Source organism: Kogia breviceps, chromosome 6 (assembly GCF_026419965.1).
Source record: "Kogia breviceps isolate mKogBre1 chromosome 6, mKogBre1 haplotype 1, whole genome shotgun sequence".
In the NCBI taxonomy this organism is placed as follows: Eukaryota; Metazoa; Chordata; class Mammalia; order Artiodactyla; family Physeteridae; genus Kogia; species Kogia breviceps.
This window is the reverse complement of record NC_081315.1, coordinates 97,538,180-97,559,391: the sequence shown is the minus strand read 5'-3', so window position 1 is coordinate 97,559,391 and position 21,212 is coordinate 97,538,180. Positions and strand designations below refer to the sequence as shown.

At 41.6% G+C, this 21,212-nt stretch overlaps 1 protein-coding gene across 7 annotated transcripts in view; it reads right to left on the bottom strand.

Moving 5' to 3' along the window:
• PPARGC1A (PPARG coactivator 1 alpha) overlaps positions 1 to 21,212 on the bottom strand; it is a 672,898-nt gene that overhangs the window by 466,156 nt on the left and 185,530 nt on the right. For 6 of the 7 annotated variants that reach the window (XR_010841088.1, XR_010841090.1, XR_010841091.1 and 3 more), the window contains exon 2: positions 4,961 to 5,025. The exons of the other annotated variant lie outside the window; for it this stretch is intronic. Coding sequence is in view for 2 of the 6 variants with exons in the window: in XM_067036343.1 (XP_066892444.1) it covers positions 4,961 to 4,978 (18 nt within the window). In the remaining 4 variants the exon portion in view is untranslated. The remainder of the gene's footprint in view (positions 1 to 4,960; positions 5,026 to 21,212) is intronic. 7 annotated transcript variants of the gene reach the window in all.

The window sequence follows — 21,212 nt, the reverse complement described above, 5'->3', positions numbered from 1 at the left end:
CCGGTGAATTAGCATGAGGTTCAAAGACATGTCTAGAGAGAGAGATATTATCACTGTGGCCAAAGTTTGACACTTAATGAATACAGGTAAAAGGTATACAGAGTGTTCCTTTTACTCTTCTTTCAACTCTTCTGTAGCTTTGAAATTTTTCACAACAAAATTGGGGGGAAATGTTCAAACACACGTACAAATGAAGCACAGTCATCGGGGCCTGGACTAGGGTGAGGAAACTGAGGCATCTAAGGTAGCACCTGCAGGACTCGGAGGGTGAATGCCTCCTTGGCACTGGTACAGCTCCAAGAGTGAGCACCTCCTTCAAATACGTACCACAGGTCCTCACTTGTATCGCCCTAGTACTCAACCTTAGCAAATACACCTGCTTTCTCAAACTGACTGTAGTAATCCTAAAGAGAAGAAGCTTACAGTCAATGTTCTCCATGCACTGATTCCTTCATTTATTCACCAAGCATGTATCACATCCCAGCTATATGCTAAGTGACCACTCAGCTAGGAACCTATTCTGTGCTAGTAAACCATTTTGACACTCGAACAAAAGAATCTTAAACCAAATTCCTGCCACTCGTTTATTCATCCAGTGCCAGAGACACTGTGATGACAGATCAGTCCCTACCAAAATGTCTTACTATCTGCCAGACACTGTTTTAATGCTATTATTTTCATCATCATCATCATCATCTATTGGCATGTCTATTTTCCCAATTCCATGGAACTATTTCAAGCTAGGCAATGAATATTATTCATCTTTGTTTTTTTGACACCCGGGATGGTGAGAGGTAAACTATTCAGTAAATATTTCTTGAACGGATGAAACCATAAATCTACTTATTTGTTCTTCCTCAAAGATTTGACACATTTAGATGACTATGAAACTTCTTCCCAGATTGCCTAATATTGTAATACTAGCTAACATGTACTGGGTGCTTACAACCTGCCTGGTATTTCCTAAGCTCTTTCCATATATGAACTCAATTAAGCCTTGCAACAAGGCTAAGAGTCTGCTTTTACCAATAAGCACACAGGAGAGACTTTGTATCCTTCCGAGGGCTGCACAGCAGGTAAGAGGCTGTACCAGGGTTTGAACCCAGGACCCCAGCTCTGGAGCCTGCCCACTCAGTGACTCTTTTAAGTCATCTCACAATTCTGACCCAAAGACGTGCTCCCCTACCCCAAACAGCACTCATCTTCAGCTTACTTTTCACCAACTATTTCCTAGGAAGATCTAGAGGGCACCAGGGACCCTTTTAGTGAAATGATCCTCAACTTTCATGGCCAAGTCAGACTTTGGGGGACTTCCTGCTTAATTTCACCTTGTCTAAATATAACCAGCTAAAAATAACCCAAAAGGGAAGTGTCTCAGAACCGCCAGAGGAGCCGCAGTACATTGCAGAGGACGTGATGTGAAAGAATGATCCGGCCTCCCTAAAACACTGAGATGCTTCCCAACCCCAGCCAGTGGCATACTGGGATGAAAAAAACAGAGTCTCCAATTATTGAAATACCACAGTGTATTTAATTATGCAATTGCCTTATTGTATTAACAAGAGCTAAGGCACAACAGCAATCGCTGAGATTTTTGCAATTTGGAACTGCAGGATTTAGTCTTTCCCTCAGCTAACTACTTCTCATGAGTCTGTCCATTTTTCTGGGATTATGGAAATGATCTTATTTTTGAACTGCTTCATTCAGAAATCGAAAGTAAATCAGACCCCCATTTTTTCCACTCCTTAAAATATGACCCCGCTACTGACTGAGCATATTTCAAGGGAAAAGATCTGCAAATTCACATCATTTTTGTTTTCACCAATCACTTCAGGCTCTTTCCTCCTTTGAAATTCAAGTAAATATAATGTAAAATATAAATTAAAAAGCAGTTATACAAATTACCTATTTTCAATGACAATGATGCGAATACATTCACAAATACATTCCTATTCATCTGCTTAATAAGGACCTATTCCAAAGGGTTCCTGTATCAGACTGTAAAACCCAGAGTATTTCATCAAAACATCTAATATAGGTATGCTGTGATATTATCATGCACTTCTATTTGCCACCATCACCTCAGCAAATATTAAATATAATCATGCAAAATTAAACATTCCATACATTTTCTATTCATTCTCTAACAGTCTCCCTATACTCCAAAATAGGCTATCACACTTTCAAGTTTACAGGGACAAAAGGTAAATCAAATTTCTTGTTTCTGAAAGCATTCCAAGTAATAGGTCTTTTCACTTTAGTCTTTTCATCTAAGTATCACCAGGCTCTTTACACATAAAATATAATTAATCCATACTGTTGGCTACATCCCTATCCAACGGGAATCCTCCTTGCTGATATTCACTCATGGAGAAGCATACCTGCATTTTCTCAAGCTAAATCTGGTCCAGGCTATTAGGAATGATGTTTCATTTACTTGGGCATGAACTGGGAGGTGTAATCTTTCCAGGTAGGAAAACCTGGCCCCTTCTCCCAAATAAGTGATATCTAAGAACACAACCCGGGGCCCCAGTTGCCTGGTGTTTGAATACCAATTTGCAATCATTTAGCTGTGAAACGATGGAGCAAGTCCCTTTTTGCTTTCCTGAGCTTCATTCTTTGCAGTAGTAAAATTGGGATAATCACAGTACCTTTCCCACAGCTTTGTCAGGCAGATGAAATGAGTCACTCTCTGTAAGTCACCTAAAACATAGCCTTGTCCTGCCCAGATATGACACCTGATACCTTTCAAAGCCATTTCCCAAAGATGGCATCACTGGGGTCTCACCGTCTTCCTGGGGAACAGTGGAAGCAGATGCTATGATGCCCATTCTACAGGGGAAGAAAGTGAGTTTCAGACAGAGCTCCTGGTGGTCAGGACTAGAACCCCTGAACCTAGCCTAGGATTCTTCCACTATTTCTCTTTACATTCAGAACACACTGACTCAGTGTCCCAGACAGATCCCTGCTTATGTTTCTTTGGGGCGGTGGCAGCGCAGGGGAGAGCGTCTTGTTTCAAACCCCTGTTTCTGTTGCCAGGCTTGTCTTGCATAGCAAAAGAGCCCCCGATCGGCATAAGATACATCAACAAGACTGCCTTAATCATGCTTTCTGCTAACTACGAAATGAAAGTTAATTTCATGCCTTTCATTCACAGACAAAAAGGTTCAGAGCTGTTTAAATTCTCTTCAGCCCAATGACAGTTAGTAAACAGGAGGCTTCGTGTTCTAATGCTTGAAATCACCCTTCTTATCTCAATATATTATTTATGCGCTCGGCTTAAAATAAGCAGCAACTTGCAAGTAGGTGAGTGGTCTCATCCAGGATGAACCTTTTCTTTTTTTTCACTCTGACAGTTACTTTAAAACATCAGTAAACAACCTTAATTCACTTCTAAAGAATTAGTAGGCGACTGCTGCATATCCAGGAGGCAAGCAGATTGTATTATTAACTAGAAAAACGTCCTCCCTGTCAGTCATCTGCACCTCACAGAGCGACGTGGGTTTTGCTGTGTCCTTACTCAAACCAATCCATGAGCACATGGGATTCCAGACGATTCCTTCGAGGTCATTCTCTTCCAGACCTCTGATTAGATCTCTTGACTCTGAGGTGCAGAATGGGGCCTGCAGAAGGGAGATTCTCAGTGCTGCTTCTTAAGAAAGATGTAGACAATGAGAACCTTCCAGAGGGGTAAAGAGTCGGGAAGTCAAAGCAGACAAGCTCTGCTTGTGGAGGGAACTGATGCAGGGGGACCCGATAAGTACCACCAAATACTTGAAAAAGGGTGTCACTTTGGAGGAGGAAGACTGGTTCTTTGGAGGGATGGATAGTAAAATTAGGACCCGAGCGTGGAAGATACACACAAGGTGGATTTGGGTTCAACTCAAGAAAGAATGCTCTAACAGAAAAGAGTTGCCTCTCGGGGTAGTAGGTCAGCCTCTGGGGGTGCTCGGGCACCCATCGGATGGAATACTTAGAATTGGCCAAGAAATAGGACTAGAGATGAGACATGCATGGACCCTTCCAGATATAAGATCTTACAGCCTTGGAAATCCCAGGGGGACTCACCAAAATGGGCTTCGCTAAGCAGTCACAACTCTTAAAATTTCTCTCTGTTTGGAGTTTTTAAAGGGTGATAGCCACCCTTTAAAAACATATATACCAGGAGTTATGCTGGGCATGTCGTTGGCCAATCTACAGTTGTTCACACAATACCAGAGCACTGGTTGACCTAACAAGATAAAAATATGTCCCATTCAGCAGGGAAAATCAGTTGAAGCAGCTGCTGTAGGATTATACAGTTTCTGCCTGCCCCTGGGTTTTGTGGCTTGCAGGCCTCGGCCATTCCATGGACAGGAGTCCACTCCCAAGTCACCTGGGCTGTCACAAGGTCACAAAGGGGTGATCCACACTTAGCTCACCACTGTAGCCTCCTCCCCCAAACCCAAGTCTGAAAACACAATACTTAGTAACTTATCTAAGGAATGTCTTGTTCAGTTTCATCATTAACAAAACATCGCTGACCTCAGTGAAACATGCAGTGTCTCCCTGAAACCAATCATTTCTTTGAGACACAAATGGACTGATCAAAACACAGAGTTAAATGCAAATCAAAAAGAAAGGGAGAGAGGTGTGAGGGAAGATAAATACAGATACCTTGCATTCATATCCAGGGTTGATATCAACATTTTTACACAATATGCAGACATGTACTCTTCCAAATTGTCTAGTAAACATTAACCAAATATTTTGAGGGGTGGGTCAGGCTCTTCTACATCCAACATATTGACAAACCATTAGAGAGTTCAGAAAAGTTAAAGTCTTCGAAAGAAGTCAGATTCTCAATGTTTGGGTGTGAAACTTGGTGTTACTGCTTCCCTAATATGGCAAAAAACAGACATCTGATATTTGCACTTTGGAGTAACAGAACATAACATGACAATAATGTGGTTATACTTACAAAGTACCCTTCATCCATGGGGCTCCAATTTTACCAATATTAGTTCACTGATTTTCGCAAAAAACCTGAAAGGCAGAGGGTAAGTTTGTGTTACCCCCACTTTGCAGATGGGGATATAGAAATGCAATAGGAGAATAAATTATTGGTCTGTTATAGTGAGAGAACTCAGTAACAGGAGGACAAGAATTACAACTTTCATCTTCCATGTCAGAAGGCAATTTGACCACCCATCTTTTCCTCGGGGACTGATATTTCCCATGTAATTTCCACCACGATCTCAAAGTATTAAACACATTCTACCCAGAGTAAGGCAGTGCTAAATGGCACTAGGTCCAAACAGCCCAGAGACCAATATTCCCTTAATACCAGAGAAAAGGTTAAAAAAACTCCCACATCCGTCTAAACAGGAGGAAAAATTAGATTGACAAAATACAATCACCCAAGTAAAATTTGGCCTGAAAATAATGTTACTACTGTTCAGTTTGTTACATACATACTTATGTTCACATGTCAGCATATGGACCTGTCTTTAAAAATTATTCCAAGGAAGTCAGAAGCTTCAGAAGTAATCTTGCTAACAACATTTTTAGAAGGGTGTATTTTTAACAACCCTTTCTAGGACACCCCATCCTTTCTACCACTCTCAGGCCATTTATTCACACATTGACCAAATAATCAGTATTTACTGAGTTCTATGTTTAAGTTTAGCACTCCATGTGGTTTCTTGGAGGACACAAAAATGTGTATGACACAGGTCCCATCATCAAGATACTTATAATCTTATGGTTCAATGATTCGAATACAGTAACAATCTCTCTGCTGTAAAACACTCTGGAAAGATTTGATGGTTTCTGGACGCTCCTGGTGAGTCATGGACACCGGAAGTCCCAGAAGGATGGTTCCTTTGGGGAATGTGCTCCAACAAGACGAGTTTGGGCTCCGTTTATGAGCCATACTACTTGGGATTACAGAAATGCTAAAAACTGTGTCTCCTTAAAAATGTCTGGGGCTTCCCTGGTGGCGCAGTGGTTGGGAGTCCGCCTGCCGATGCAGGGGATACGGGTTCGTGCCCCGGTCCGGGAGGATCCCACATGCCGCGGAGCGGCTGGGCCCGTGAGCCATGGCCGCTGGGCCTGCGAGTCCGGAGCCTGTGCCCCGCAACGGGAGAGGCCACAACAGTGAGGGGCCCGCATACCACAAAAAAAAAAAAAAAAAAAAAAAAAAAAATGTCTGACCCAGAGGCTTCCCAAAGCCCATGATTTGAGGGTCATGATCTCTCCTACTATGTTCATGTCCGCAGCCACACTGACCTCTTTGCCTGTCCCCAAACACCTAATCACAGGTCTTTTGCCCCTCCAATTGTTCCCTTCTCTTGGGAAAAGCTTCCTGCAGGTATTTCCATGATCTCTGTTCGTATCCCTGCTCAGTGATTTCTCCCCTGAACACTCATCTAAAATAGCTGCATTGCTATCAAAAAGTATGCTAATAAAGACTGTTTTATTTCTTCTTTTCCAGTCTAGTCTAGTGCCTTTAAATTCTTTTTCTCACCTCCAGTACTCTGTTGAAGCGAAATGGTGAGAGCAGATATCCTTGTCTTATTCCAAAACTTAGAGGGAAACATTCTTTCACCATGAAGCTAAGCTTACCACCCGACAATTCCACTGTTACCGTTTATTTCTATGAAATTTCCCGAAAAGGCACATCCATAGAGACGGAAAGCAGATCAGTGGTTGTCTGGCCCTAAGGGAGAGAGCCAAGACTGACTGCAAAAGGATTGTGGTGATGGTTGCAGAACTCTGTACATTGACTAAAAAATCATGGAACTGTACACTTACAATGAATGAATTTTCTTTCATGTTAATCATTATAAAGCTGTTACGAAATGCTAAAACAAAAAACCAAAAATAAAATAAAACAGCTGCAACTCACCAGGCTCCATCCCCTTACTGTTCTTTCTCTTTCTCCACGAGGCTCCCCACAACCTAACATTATTGGTCTTTACCTGTTTTTGTTACCTTATGCCTCACCCACTAGGATATAAGCTCCATGAGAGTGGGGACTTTTTTGTTCACCACTAAATCAATCCTAAGGTCAAGGCACCCCATAAATACTGGTTGAATGAATGAATCACAGTGCTGAACTGGGTGCTCTGCCTTTCTCCTGCATCTTGTTTTACTCTCCCTGGGATACTATTATAATTACTAACAAATACATCTCAAAATTGGCTCATAATAGGCTTTTCCACCTAAAGGGAAAAAAATTCACAAATAGTCAATGAAATGTTTCTGGAAAATATAATAAACACCCATTTTTAGCATTTTCCCTTCACTTGGTTGTTCGAGAACTGGGCCAAGAGTCAGGTAACGTTACCTGCTCTCCGACCAGCATCACTGTGGGCTGCTCTGTGGCCCTGAGCTCTTCACCCTCCAGGGTCTTTGTTTCCCAATGGTAAAATAAGAAAGCTTAAGAAGCTTATTTCCAGGCTGCCTTCCGCTTTGGAAACTATGGAGATCAACATACAGGTGATGGGCCAAATTACATTTTTACATCTTCTGATTTCATACCACTTTCTAAGTATAAGCTTATCTCAAAGGTAGCGAGGTCATTTCAGCGAAGCAAGATGAAATCCCAGAGGGAAGGAGTTGATTATCTAACCATATCTACAAGCATGCCAATTTTGGAGAAACACCACACATATCATCACCAAAAGCTTGTTCCCCACCACCATGCATGATCACACCACCAACATACAACAGACATGCAAAGAAAGATGCCACATCAGCTGATTATGACATCCTGAGTTACAGACACTTCAGTGGGGCCTCTAAACAGATTTCTTATTTACTTGCACATTAATAAAACTCGTACCTTTGCCAGTCAGAATTTTTCCCCAAGCATCTGAACATCCAAAGAGATTTAGAAGCAATTAACATTCCCGAGTAACAGAGTAATCAACAAGGGAATCGCTAATGGGACTGGACAGAATCCAAAAGCAGATATTAGGATAATAGTGAGTCCCTGACATAGGTTATAGTGTTAATTCTGGAGGGCAGACTCGTGGTATGTTTTCAATAGCTTTGTGGGGCCTGCTGTCAGAGCCACATATGCCTCCTCTATATATGGTTCCTAGCCCCCACGACGACATACTTTTTTTTTAACTGCTATCGAAAAGAAGGCATTTTTGCATTGTTATAACACAACCTCTAGCATTAATGGTATATATTGAATTCAAGTTTATTTTTAAATTGCCTACCTGACAAAAATGTTAAAATGTCATTTTTTCCCACTTTGGGTCTCTAGACTATCTTCACCTGTTAGCTCTTGTAGCTAGAGGCCACAAAAATAATAGCTATGAATTTCCACCTAGACGCTTCCCCAATAAATTTTGCCGCATACTTGCGTGCGCACGGGTTGATACATCCCAAGTACACAGAAAGACATGGGCACTCCCATTCCAACGAGCTCTATGCCTGCCTCCCTGTCAGTTTTTCTGACCTGTTTTCATAAATATCACTCCAAAATCAGCACACACACACACACACCCCTTTATCTCACTCTACCAGGAGAGTCTCTGGGTAATAGAGAATGTTTCCACTGTTACTCTTCCTGCTTCCGTTTCCTTCATCTCTCATCACTACCCTCCATCTAAAATGCCAACGCCAGGCAGATCGATCTTTACCTCCCTTTGGACCACATTCCTGAATCCTTGCCCTGGCACTCCTTCTTCTCCCTCAGCCCAAAGTGCGAACGGCTCAACCTTCGGAGGCTGGACCTCTCCAGACCCGCACATGCCTCTCAATCCTCAACTCCCCTGGTAGCCTTCCTGCGGGGTCATCTTGTCACTCTGATGACCATGACATTCATGTCTAATCACGGGACATCTTCCCTTATGTATGGACTCTGAGCCCCAGGTGGGCAGAAAACCTGGTTTATTCCCATTTTTCAGTTTGGGTGTAATTCATCCCTGCTTACTACGGTTTGCTTTATTCTGTGTGGCCTAAGAAAATAAATTCCTTCCAAGGTTGAGATTTTAAATTTTTTCAAATACTTTAACGTTAGATACGAGTATATAATTGGATAAACACCATTCATTTTGACAGTAGTAATATTTTTCTGGTGGTTCTACAGCATTCATGCTCTATTCCATTTCTTTCTCCTTCTACTTTGCTGTTTCTAGCTATGAAAGGATCCCTTCTTAACAATTCAGCTTTTTTTTTCCTTCACCTCCCCATCCCAGCACACACCCATTATGAAAATGTATCCCTATTTAAAGCTTTGGTTTATTCCCTGAACACCAATCAGCCACTGATACACAATCTGCCACCACCAGGCTGTGCGTGCTAAAAGCCTGTTTTGACAAAGATTTTATACAACAGAATCCAAATTAAAGGGAAGTTATCAACAGACCCATACTTGAGAATCCCTCACTTTATCTCTGCGGCGAGTAGTTTCATATTCCCAGCACCAGCCCCAAGGCTGGGAGGCTCAAGCTTCTGAGGGCCTCCATGGCACACACACATCTCAACCACGCAATCATCGCCTCACCTCCCCCAGCTCCCTCCCCACCCCAACCAGCAGCAGTTGAGATTAAAGTGCTTCTGGGGCTGTGGTAATCCAGTCAGGGCTGGGAATGCTTCAATCTCTACCATTCCATTCGGCTAGAAAACATTTTGGCAGGATGCCTTTCAGCTGCACTCTGCATTCCGCACTGGTCCTGTGTTTATTTTTGACTGTGCCGCAGAAGTGAAGGTAGCCAAGGGCCATCCTGCCCCAGGAACAGGGCTTCACCTGCCTTCTTAAATTGCAGGATATCAGAAGCACTCCTGGAATCAAGGAGTGGAGTGTGTGTGTGTGTGTGTGTGTGTGTGTGTGTGTGAGAGAGAGAGAGAGAGAGAGAGAGAGAGAGAGATTCTGATGCACCCACCTACAGGCGGGGAGCAGGGAGAGCAGGGGCAAATACTGCACAAACACATAGTTTTTTTAACTTTAAAGATGAAAGGAAACCCATTTTTCAACCCTTTGCCTTACCTAAGCACTAACCAAAAATATTCCCCCCATTCTGTATTAGTCAAGGCTTTTCAGGGGTCCTTATCCTTTCTAGACCCCTTTGGCTATCAGATGAAATCTATGGACCCCTTCTAAGAAGAACAGTTTTCAAAGGATTACAAAGGAGATTAATTACACTGAAACATTTTCTATCCTGAGTTAAGAAGCCCAGCGGGATGTGGTTTTAGTGGATGGGAAGTAGAGATGCTGTCTGGATTTTTATTCTTTGAACTTGGGATTTCTGCCCTGGAGACTTGTGCTGGGAGAGTAAGGGCCGGTGGCAGAAGGCAGAAAGTGGCCTTTGCATACTGTCCCCGTGACTGTACACCTTCCTGTACACAGGCTTTGCAGCTGTTTCTGTCTTGCAAACAACCCAGGCCCATGAACCCAGAGCCCTTCAGTATTTGATCCACTGAAATAGCTAAGAATGTAGACTTCCTTTATTTACAGCCCTAAGTAGGTTTTAACTACTCGTGAGAAAGAAGCAGAGGAATAAAGAAAGCAATTTGAGAAATTTTGGAAAAGTAGAACTAATGGTAAAAAAGCCCTCTATTTAACCATTTATTCTTTCACCAAATATTTACTGAGCACCTTCCTTAGATTCACAGTGGTGAATAAATGACCTATAGAACTTTCCAAGGAATTTACATCCAAATGTAGGGAGACACCCTGTAAGTAAATACATAAGTAAATGTAAAACAAGTAAACATATGTCTAGTGGTGATGAATGCTTCAGAGAAAAACAAGGCACAGGAGGTTAGGGAGTGTAAGGACATGAACTCATGCTTCATTATAGCATTTATTTCCCCATTTCATGTCACTAAATATTTGTTGCCAAGCTCCCACTATGTTTCAGGCCCGGTAATGGGCTCTGGGAAAGCCATATATGTGTGCATGTGTGTGTGTGTGTATGTGTGTGTGTATGTGTGTGTGTGTGTGTGTGTGTGTGTAGATGGATGGAGGGATGGTTGGATGGATAAATAGATATGGATATATACACATCACACACTTAATTTCCAGTTATTTGCATGTGGAGGGTGTACAGTCTTCACCAAGAGGGGTCTGTGTGTAATGGTGCAATCTGACTGCAGTTTCTTTTAAAGGGCAACCGATGAATGCCTCTAAAGGGTACCCAAAGTCGGAAGGCTGCTCTGGGGTCTGTGTCTGCTGTGCTGAAGGACATGGGTGTTGGAACCACTGAGAGCCCTGGTTCGGGGTCCACAACCATGATCCTCCCTCAGCTCCACCACCTGCCTCACTGAGTGGCTGTAAGCAAGTTACATCACCGTTTTGAGCTTTAGGTTCCTCATCTACAAAGTGAGGATCCCAGGTGCTGTGGAGTTCAAATGCAGTCAGGCAAGGAGAGTAGCCAGCACAATGCCTGGCACGAGGAAACTGACAGATGACTCCATGCCTCCCTCATGTTTTTCATCCAGGAAAGACATGCACACCAGAAATGCAAAAGCCCCCAACGAAGGGCTGTGCACCCAGGGTAAGGATACAGTAAACGCTTTTGCTTATTTATTTTCTTTGTTTTTTGACCCAAATAGTTCTATGGAATATCAGATGGTACTTTAAAAAGAGGTCCACAATCAAATAAGTTTTAGAAACAACAAATGAAATGAAGCAACATGGGTCTTTACTTCAGGTTTTCCTGTTCTGTAATACGTGGATGTGAATCACATAGTTTCAAGAAATGTGAACAATGGCATGAGTGTTTCTCACCTTATATGACCCCGGAACCCTTTGGCAAATCCTATATGACAGTTATTCAATGGAACCGACTTCAGGAAATACAGATTTGCTCTAAGAATAAATGAATCAAAAGATAAGTAATCTAGGGTTTCCCTGGTGGCGCAGTGGTTGAGAATCCACCTGCCGATGCAGGGGACACGGGTTCGTGCCCCGGTCTGGGAAGATCCCACATGCCACGGAGCAGCTGGGCCCGTGAGCCATGGCTGCTGGGCCTGCGCGTCCGGAGCCTGTGCTCCGCAACGGGAGAGGCCACAACAGTGAGAGGCCCGCGTACAGAAAAAAAAAAAAAGATAAGGAATCTATACCGTCTTTGGTTCTGATGGCTTTCTTTGAAAAGGCAGACTTGGGCATATTTCCACTGGATCACAGCAACTTCTTTTCTTAGAAAAGAAGTCGTTATTCTGGAACCACCCCTCATTTGGGGGAAGTGTTGGCAACATCTGAACACTTCTCATTCCCCAGGACAGGTAATTCCCCTATTTTCTTCAATAAATGGGCTCAGACTGTCATACAGAGTGAAGTAAGTCAGGAAGAGAAAAACAAATATCGTATATTAACGCATGTATGTGGAAACTAGAAAAATGGTACAGATGAACCGGTTTGCAGGGCAGAAATTGAGACACAGATGTAGAGAACAAACGTATGGACACCAAGAGGGGAAAGTGGGGGGGAGGGAGCGGGAGTGTGTGATGTATTGGGTGATTGGGATTGACATGTATACACTGATGTGTATTAAATTGATGACTAATAAGCACCTGCTGTATAAAAAAATTAATAAAATAAAATTCAAAAATTTTTTTAAAACACGAGTTTTGTTCATTATTCTCTTGAGAGCCAAATCCTCTTCTGGATACACGGGGAACCCTGCTACTTAAAGTCACCCCAGGTTTTCTTTAACATCTGAATGCTTCACAGTGAGTGTGCATTACTTTCATAAACAGAAGATCAATGCTGGGGAAAAAAAGAAAAGAAATTCTGTAGAGATGTGTTGATACACCAGTGATTAGTCCAAAAATTACCTACCTGCACATGAAGATTTTTATATATGGGGTTTTCCTGAAGATCTTACTTAATATTAGTACACTTGATAAAACTGAAGCAGAAAGGGGAGGCAAGGAGGAAACTGGGCCAAGATTGTTCCTCACATGCTTAGAATTCAATCTCAGGAGGAAGGAATCACCCACATTCTCCCATTCTCCAAGGCAAAGATAGAGAGAGAGGGAAGGAGGGAGGGAGACAAGGCAGGAGGAAGGCAGGAAGGGAGGGAGGGATGGATGGAGAGAGAGAGAGAGAGGGAGGAAGGGAGCGGGGAGGGAGGAAGGAAGCGAGGGAGGGAGAGAGAGCGAGAGGGAGGGAGGGGAGGAAGAAAGAAATAGAGAGAGAGAGAGAGAGAAAGAAAGCAAATGAGAGAAAAAAAGCAAGAGCTGTTGAGAAGCCTAAAGTGGGGGGAGGGGAACACAAGCCCACAGATGAAGTTGACCCAAGTCAATACAAAAGGCTTTGTGCAAGGGCTCTGGCATTAATGGGATTTGGACCGCTAAAGACGGGCAAATCAAGTACAGAACATAACCAAGATGCAGGAGTTATTTGTGAAATTAATGTCTTAAGTAACATGAATCTCGGACTTCCGGGGTGGCGCAGTGGTTAAGAATCCGCCTGCCAGTGCAGGGGACACGGGTTCGAGCCCTGGTCCGGGAAGATCCCACATGCCGCGGAGCAACTAAGACCACGTGCCACAACTACTGAGCCTGCGTTCTGCAGCCCGAGAGCCACACTACTGAAGCCTGCGCACCTAGAGCCCATGCTCCGCAACAAGAGAAGCCACGACAACGAGAAGCCCCGCGCACCACAACGAAGAGTAGCCCCCGCTCGCTGCAACTAGAAAAGACCGTGCGCAGCAATGAAGACCCAACACAGCCCAAAATCAATCAATTAATTAATTAATTTAAATCTAAAAAAAAAAAAGTAACATGAAGCTTAACTAGCAGGGACAGTCGCAGCATTTTGCGTGACTGCTGCCGGCTGGTGGCCCAGCTGGGAACCGGAGCTGCCCAATCAGCAGCAGCCTCCCACCTGGGGTAGGACCAACTAGGTGAGCCTTAACCCAGAGGTGAGCTCAGAAGCAGCTGGTGTGTGTGTTGGCAGGGAGACTGTGCTGCTCCCTGAATCCATCAGTAATGCAAATGGTATACCTGGTGGGGGACCTTCTGAGCCTGAATCCTGGGGCCCTGGGTTTAGAATGGAGCTTTCACTCTTTCAATCAGTCTTGCATCAATGTCTCCAGGGTGTCTGCAGCCATTTGGGGTCTTGAAGATACTGGGATGGACCACACAAAGCCCCTGCTCTCAAGGAGCTTACATTCTCCTGGAAGAGGGAAAGCCAACAAGTAAATAAGAATTTCTATTGGTTATAAGACATATGAAGAAAATCAAAAACAAAAGCGGAAGAGAGAGGGTCCCGGGGGCGGGGAAATGTGCTCAGAGAAGACAGCTCAGAAGAAGAAACATTTAAGTGAAGACTCGAATAACAAGGTAGACCCCACCTTGCCAAGACCCGGAAAGCACTGTGGACGAGGGAGCAGGCAAATCCTCCCTCAGACTAAGCAGAGGCCACCATCACCCCTCACTTCCAACCAACTCAGCTTTCAGCAATACTAAATTCAAAAGCTCACAGACGTGTTTAATTTTAAAATCTTAAATTGTGTACCATGCCTGCTAGGGAAATCTTTCCTGAATCGGGATATTTTTAGAATGGTCCACTTCAGTTTCTTGAAGTACTTTTTTCCCTGTTCAACCAGAAGACCCAAATAGTCCAGGTAACATCAGCCTCCTCTAAATACCTGAAACTGCATTCATCAGACACTTTTTAAAAATTGGATCTTACTTCAAAGCTGAGTGACTTGATTACTCCCATAACAGCATATATTACACTGATTACGGGATTATTCACATGCCATTTCGAAGAGGTTGGGCAACGTTTCTCAACATCGCACCCACCAACAAACGGCGTGGTAAACGTGATAAATGGGATGCCAAGATTCAAATGCCTTCCATGTCCTGATACTATGATAAAATGCCTCTGCACTCTTTTTCTTTTCACTGATGTTTTTTAAAAAGAGGGAGAGAGGAGTAATTATTTGGGTACAATACAGCTCAGAGAGAAGAAAAGAAAAAAGCACCAACAGGGTCCCCAATATGAGGCTGTTTCTAGGATCTGACACACACCAGGCACTCAGTAAACATAGGTTTCCCTCCCCATACTCCTTGCCTGAGTATACCCTGAGCTTTTATTTTTATATCAATAATTTGTCAATAGCATATTCATTGGCTCATTTTTTTTCTAACTGCCAGTCTAGTGCCATGTTTTCAACATGCTGGCAATTGGTTCAGCTTCATCAATTCATAAGAATGGCTTAGGGTGAAAACAGAGGTGAGGAGGTGGAAGCTTTATAGACATGATTCACTGCTAATCGATGATTAGCATTTTATGCTCAAGACAATCAATTCATATTATTTTACACTTTAAAAGTTTTTAAAGGAACACTTATTAAAAGCCAAAATGAAAACGGGGCATCACAAGTTCAAATAAACCATAAATTAGACAAAGAAGCATAATTCTCTGAAAACCATTTTATTAGCTAATCAACGTGTCATTTTTTTTTTCTATTGGCATCTACTTACTGTCATACAATTTCCATAAGGGCACCATCTGTATCTATAAAAAGAATTATCTTTGTGGTGATCTAGCAATCTACAAAAAATGGTGATATTTAACTTTTCTTAAGGGATCAATTTTAGAATTGGGTTAAAGGATTTACAAGATTCTTTTTCATGATGAACCTTAAAAGGACTTATCCATACATTTCTGTGATGTTAGAAGCACTTGAAGTAAATAAACAAACAAAAAAAAACCAAATGTAATTTTGATTTATTAAAATGTAAAGTTCTGGATATTGACATGTACATATTTTAAATCAAGCATAATGGGTCCCTACTATAAAGTCCAGTAAAACAATCATAAACAAAATATTTTATTTTTTCCATTTTGGCTGAAATGGCAGGTAAATTTTCAATGTGATCTGATTTGATGCCGCATGCTAAGACAGAACCCAGTATTTGCCAAGGTCACTGCTTTGAGTTGAATCAGCATCTGGCTAGTTCACTCATCTATGACACATGATCAAACCATGCCTTGTCCAGTTCTTAACGCTAGCCTTGCAAGGGCAAGGCACTGGCCTAATGATGGCTAGTCAAGCTGGGGGGAATGAGCCAGCAAACCCCTTACCACCAATGGAATAGAAACTTATAATAGAAGCCCTTCTGTTGGACACAGACTTCATACATAGATGACAAAACATGGGTGCAGGGAGAGATTTGTTTAAAGAGTTTTTATGGCTATCAAGTAGGACCTCAGAGAGAAGAGTGTTTGGTTTTACAAAGGTACATTAACTTCAGCTTTGAGTCAATCCAAAGAGCAAGACACAGTTTGAGAGAATCAACAAAAGACAAAAGGCTCACTCTTGGTTAACATGCAAATTTCTCCACTAGTAATCAATTGCTTTGTAAATTTAATTTTAAACAAGATTTAGAAGGATTATGATTAAAAATCTATATGACATACTAACCAACAAAATAAAAAGGCAAAAAAACAAACTAATATTTATACTTCATTGATTGATTCCTTAATTTGTATAGGTTCATGGATTTCTATCAAATATCAAGGACCATATTAAGGATCAGGCACAGTGAACAAAACAGACATAGTCTTTGCCCTCCTGGAGCTTACTGTCTTTAAAAATATGTATGTGTGAATGAGCAATTGAGTAGAAATTCACCAAATCATATTAGTGATTTAATTAAGATATGTAACTACTCTGTTTCCTCTCTTGAATATAGTTTTATTGCTTTTAAAATCTGAAACATTTATTTTAAGTAATTTGATTATGTACTGGGACCAGGAAGTAATCTTTCTGGACTTGTATTTTGTTTGTTTTTTGAAATGTTATTCTTTGAAATGTTAACTTTTGAAGAAACTTTGACCATTGGATATTTGAAATACGTTAATAAAATAGAGAATGTTTAGGGAAACTTAACAAAAAACATATTCAGGAGTGGAAAATGGGTCTTCTTGGGGAAGGATAAGGAATTAGGCTCACTTCTCCCAAGAAATAACTTGATTATTATCTCTGTGGGGAATGAGCACGTAAGAGAATGAACTCTGGGATCAAACAAGTTCTCTCTTCAAATCCTGGCTCTCCCACTATGTAGGAGAAGCTCTCCACATCTCAGCTTCCTTATCCATAAAAGGGGCATATCACAAGAGCCACGTGAGTATAATAAATGTAAATAGCTTAGCAGGTAATCCTTAGCTGCCTTCATCATAACACATCATCATCATCATCATCACAAAAGAACTCAAAATCTGTTGTAATAAAGAGCAGCTTTAGACTATCCTGGTGGTAACCACAGAGGAAGCAGGTAACAATCTATCCCGAGAAAACACTAGAACTTAAATCACAAGTCCCTGGCTCAAATCCTAGCTCTTCTCATGCTAACTTTGCAAACTTGGATAAAACTTTTAAATTTCTGAGTCTCAGTTTCCCCAGCCCTAAAATGGACATAACAGAACTTATTTAATGAGATAATATATAAGGAAGGATCACATACATCATCTCATTATATACAGGACACTACTAATTTTACAGGAAAGCACATTCTGACAATAACATACCATAAAATTATCTCTTTTTTAACCACCCAGGTTAAAAATTCCCAGAAAGATCATGAATTTGAATTTCAGCTGCACTATTCACTAGATGAATAACATCTCTTAAATTCTCTGGGCACTGGTTTCTGGTCAGGAAAATAGCATATACTCATTGTGAGCATTAGAAATTAGATGTGCAAAGCGCCCAGGAGGGTCTGGCACATCACACATATTCACTGATAGGTAACTTCCATCCCTCTCTGTTAAACCGTGACTCATTTCATTTTTAATATCTATATTCCCACACTCTAAAACTCCTTAAATGAAAAGCATTATAAATAACCTTGGATGATCTTTAAATAATTCTTTATAGTTTAGAGGGGGGAAAAAAATCTATAGAAACATAAAATAGCCAGGGTGTCAAATATACAGTATAATCATTTTGTATGATCACTGCTAATATAGTTCAATCTAAATTGCAGTCTCATATTTGACATAATTATACATAACCAAACACTAATAAAAATTGCTGCCTTATATTTCAAATTAGTAATTATGGTAGTAAAAATTAACAACATGTCAGATATAAGATGGTGATTTGTTCTGAAATGTATTAGAAATCATTATACTGTATGATAATTTTAATTACAGTTGGGTAGCAAGAGAGAAGGCAGCGCTTAGGGCTCTAAGTGCATTATGGGAATCAGCAGCTCTTCAATTCAGCCCTAACTCTGACTCCCTTGGTTTGAGTTCAGGAAATGCACAGTTCTTTCTCCACCTTTAAATAGTGAACACAATTCCCTCTGCAGAATCAGTACTATCACGAGGTTTGAAGCCATTTTCCCAGGGTTTTCGAATCCTTATTCTATCACTTTCTAGCCATACAAATTTGACTGACAGGAATTTCTCTGTGCCTCTGTTTTCTCATCTTAAAAATGGAAAACATAGCAGTACCTAACTCAGAGAGTGATAATAGCAGCTAAATTAGATCATTCTGTGGGCAATGCTTAGACGGCACCTGGAACATAGTAAGTCTTCAATATATAATAGTGGTTGTTATTATCATTTTATGTTAATATCCAGATCAATCATTTTCCTAAACTTAATAATAGTGACCAAAGGTCCTATGTAGAGTAGAAATGTGCTGAATGTTAGCTTCTTTCTCTCAGGACACTGCAGTCTTCAAAATTTAGTCGTTCTCCTTTCCTCTCTCCTTCCATGTTTTCCCCATTTCTTTTTACTCACTCAGTTTTGTGAGTCAATGGGAAGACCCCATTCTTTATATTTTCACCTCTCAGGAATGTCTGGCTTTGGCTTATCCTTTCATGGCATTTGTTTCCATGTTGTCCTTAACATTGACCTCTAAACAAAGCCATGGCCTCTAAGCATGGTCCAGTGTCCAGACTCTACGCTCCATTAATGATGATGGTGGAGAGACTGAGAAACTCCACTGCCTGCCACGAGATGGGCAAGTATATGAGCCACGAGACTCACAACCCCACTCATATTACAAGTTGCCACACCTGACATCTGATCACTAAGCTCTATTTCAGGAATTTAATGCCCCTCCCACCCTGCCTACACACCCTCCCCCCAAAATAAGTGAAATTCATTATTCTAACATTAAAACCCTTTGTTTATTCAGAGTTACCGATTTCTACCACTTTTAAAGATCCATGGATTTATGCAATTTAAGAAAAAAAAAAGATGATCTCGGGGCCTTGCCAAGTCTGTGCAGACTTACCCGCCTCCAAAATCTCCATGCGTTTACGTGGTTTCCTACAAAGTCGGGGAGAACTCCCAGCATTATGATAAAGCACCTTTCCTGTCTACATTTCCATACTGTTTCAGGGAAAATATTCAGGGGAACAGACTGGACTGCTAATTAGAGAACTGTCTGAAACCACCATGAACCACATTTCCATAGGTGCAATAAGCAAAGACTCTTCATTAAAATCCCTGTCCTCTGCAAGGGAAAGCTGTTTCAAGTGCAATAGATCTAATTCACAGGAGTGATCATGCAGACCCAGGTACAGTATTCATTATTAACTTAAAAAGTATGCCAAAACAATTAAAAACCATTTTAAAAGGAAGGAATAAAATTTAGTTCTACCTAACTGCAGCTCAGCTCTAATTTATCTTCCAGCCACTTTCAAGGGATTTTACTTGGTCCTTAATCTAACATTCACTGGAAAGGGTAATTCTCATGAAATTACAATGGCATCTCTTGCATCATTTAATGCAAATGTTCCCATTCTTCGGAAATGGAGAGCAGCTTCTCCAATAAAGACCTCCTTCAAGGTGTAAAGTGGAAGAACTCCGGGATCTGCTTGAGAAGAATAAAACATCCCGTTTCAGAAGCTACTCAAACTTAAAACTCTGCTTGCACCCCTATGACAAACTGTATTCCAAATATAAGTTATTCATAACATGTTTGTTATAAGGCGAGGCATATGAATTCCTGCCGTGTCTTTCTTTACAAACATGTCAAGACTTGTGAACCCTTAATGAAATGCAGCATTTTAGAGGCACAGAGGAAGCTACAAAGATGCCAGAAAGAAGAGGCTCCTTTCCTGGGACTGGGGCTTTCTTACGCTAGTGATAGTTCTCATTATCAGAGATATTATATCATCTCAAAACCAAATGGGGCTTTCGAGGTCATTGAGATGAGCCACTTCTGCTCACAGATGAAGAATCTGAAGCCTGAGAGAAAACAAGATTCATCCAAAGTGTTAGGGCTAGTGAGGGGCAGAGACAACTGGGCTCAGGTCTGGCCTGGCCACCCCACAGCTGCCTTCCACTAGTGCCATAGGGTTGACAAGACTCTAAAATAGACTTTGCCTTCCTGGGGCACTTTCGTAAGTCTCATGGGGCGCCAACCTCCTGGTGTTCAGATAAAAGTCCCAAAACCTTGGAAGTGAGCTTATCCCAGTAGGATATTTTTAGTCATGCTATTGAAACCAAGTCCCCCTAAAACTGATTTCCCCTGCCGAATTCATCATTAACTTCTCTGTCCAAAACTTTATTCTCTTTCTTGTACCACCCCCTGCTCCCCTCAGGATTATGGAGTAGCAAAGAAAAGGGGGGTTTAAAATAGAACAGGACCCTGTGGTAAAAAAAAGCCCCTCTGTGTCCCCCATTTCTTATTTGCAGAAAAATGCTTTAGTCGCCCAGCCTTCCCTGAGCTCCAAAGAGCAGATTCAAGAAGTTACTAATTAGGGAAGTGAAGGATGCAGGAACAAAGGAAAAGGAGTCAAGAAACAGTAGTTCAGTGATAAAACAGAGTCCTAGCTCCTCCTCAAGGGATATACTTAATAGTCTGAAACATATTCTTGAGTTCCTCTGCAGGAACGAAGACTCGCACCCAGGTGGAGGATGGTGACTACAAGCATGTAGACCTCAAACTGGTTGGAACCAGAAGGTTGATGATTAAGATACCTGAAACACCACCCTGTTACCTCACCACCAACCAATCAGAAGAAAGTCATGCCCCCTGCAACCCTCAACTCAAATGTTGCCTTCAAAAGCCCTTCCCTGAAACCATCAGGGATTTCGCATCTTTTGAGAATGAGCTGCCCATTCTCCTTGTTTGGAACCTGCAATAAACGCTGTACTTTCCTTTGCCGCAACCTGGTGTCAGTAACTTGTTTTTGCCTCACAGCAGGCAAGCGGATCCAAGTTCGGTCTGGTAACCCTATAGAAGTTAGTTGGATTGATTTTATATTTGGCATTTTTTTAACTAAGG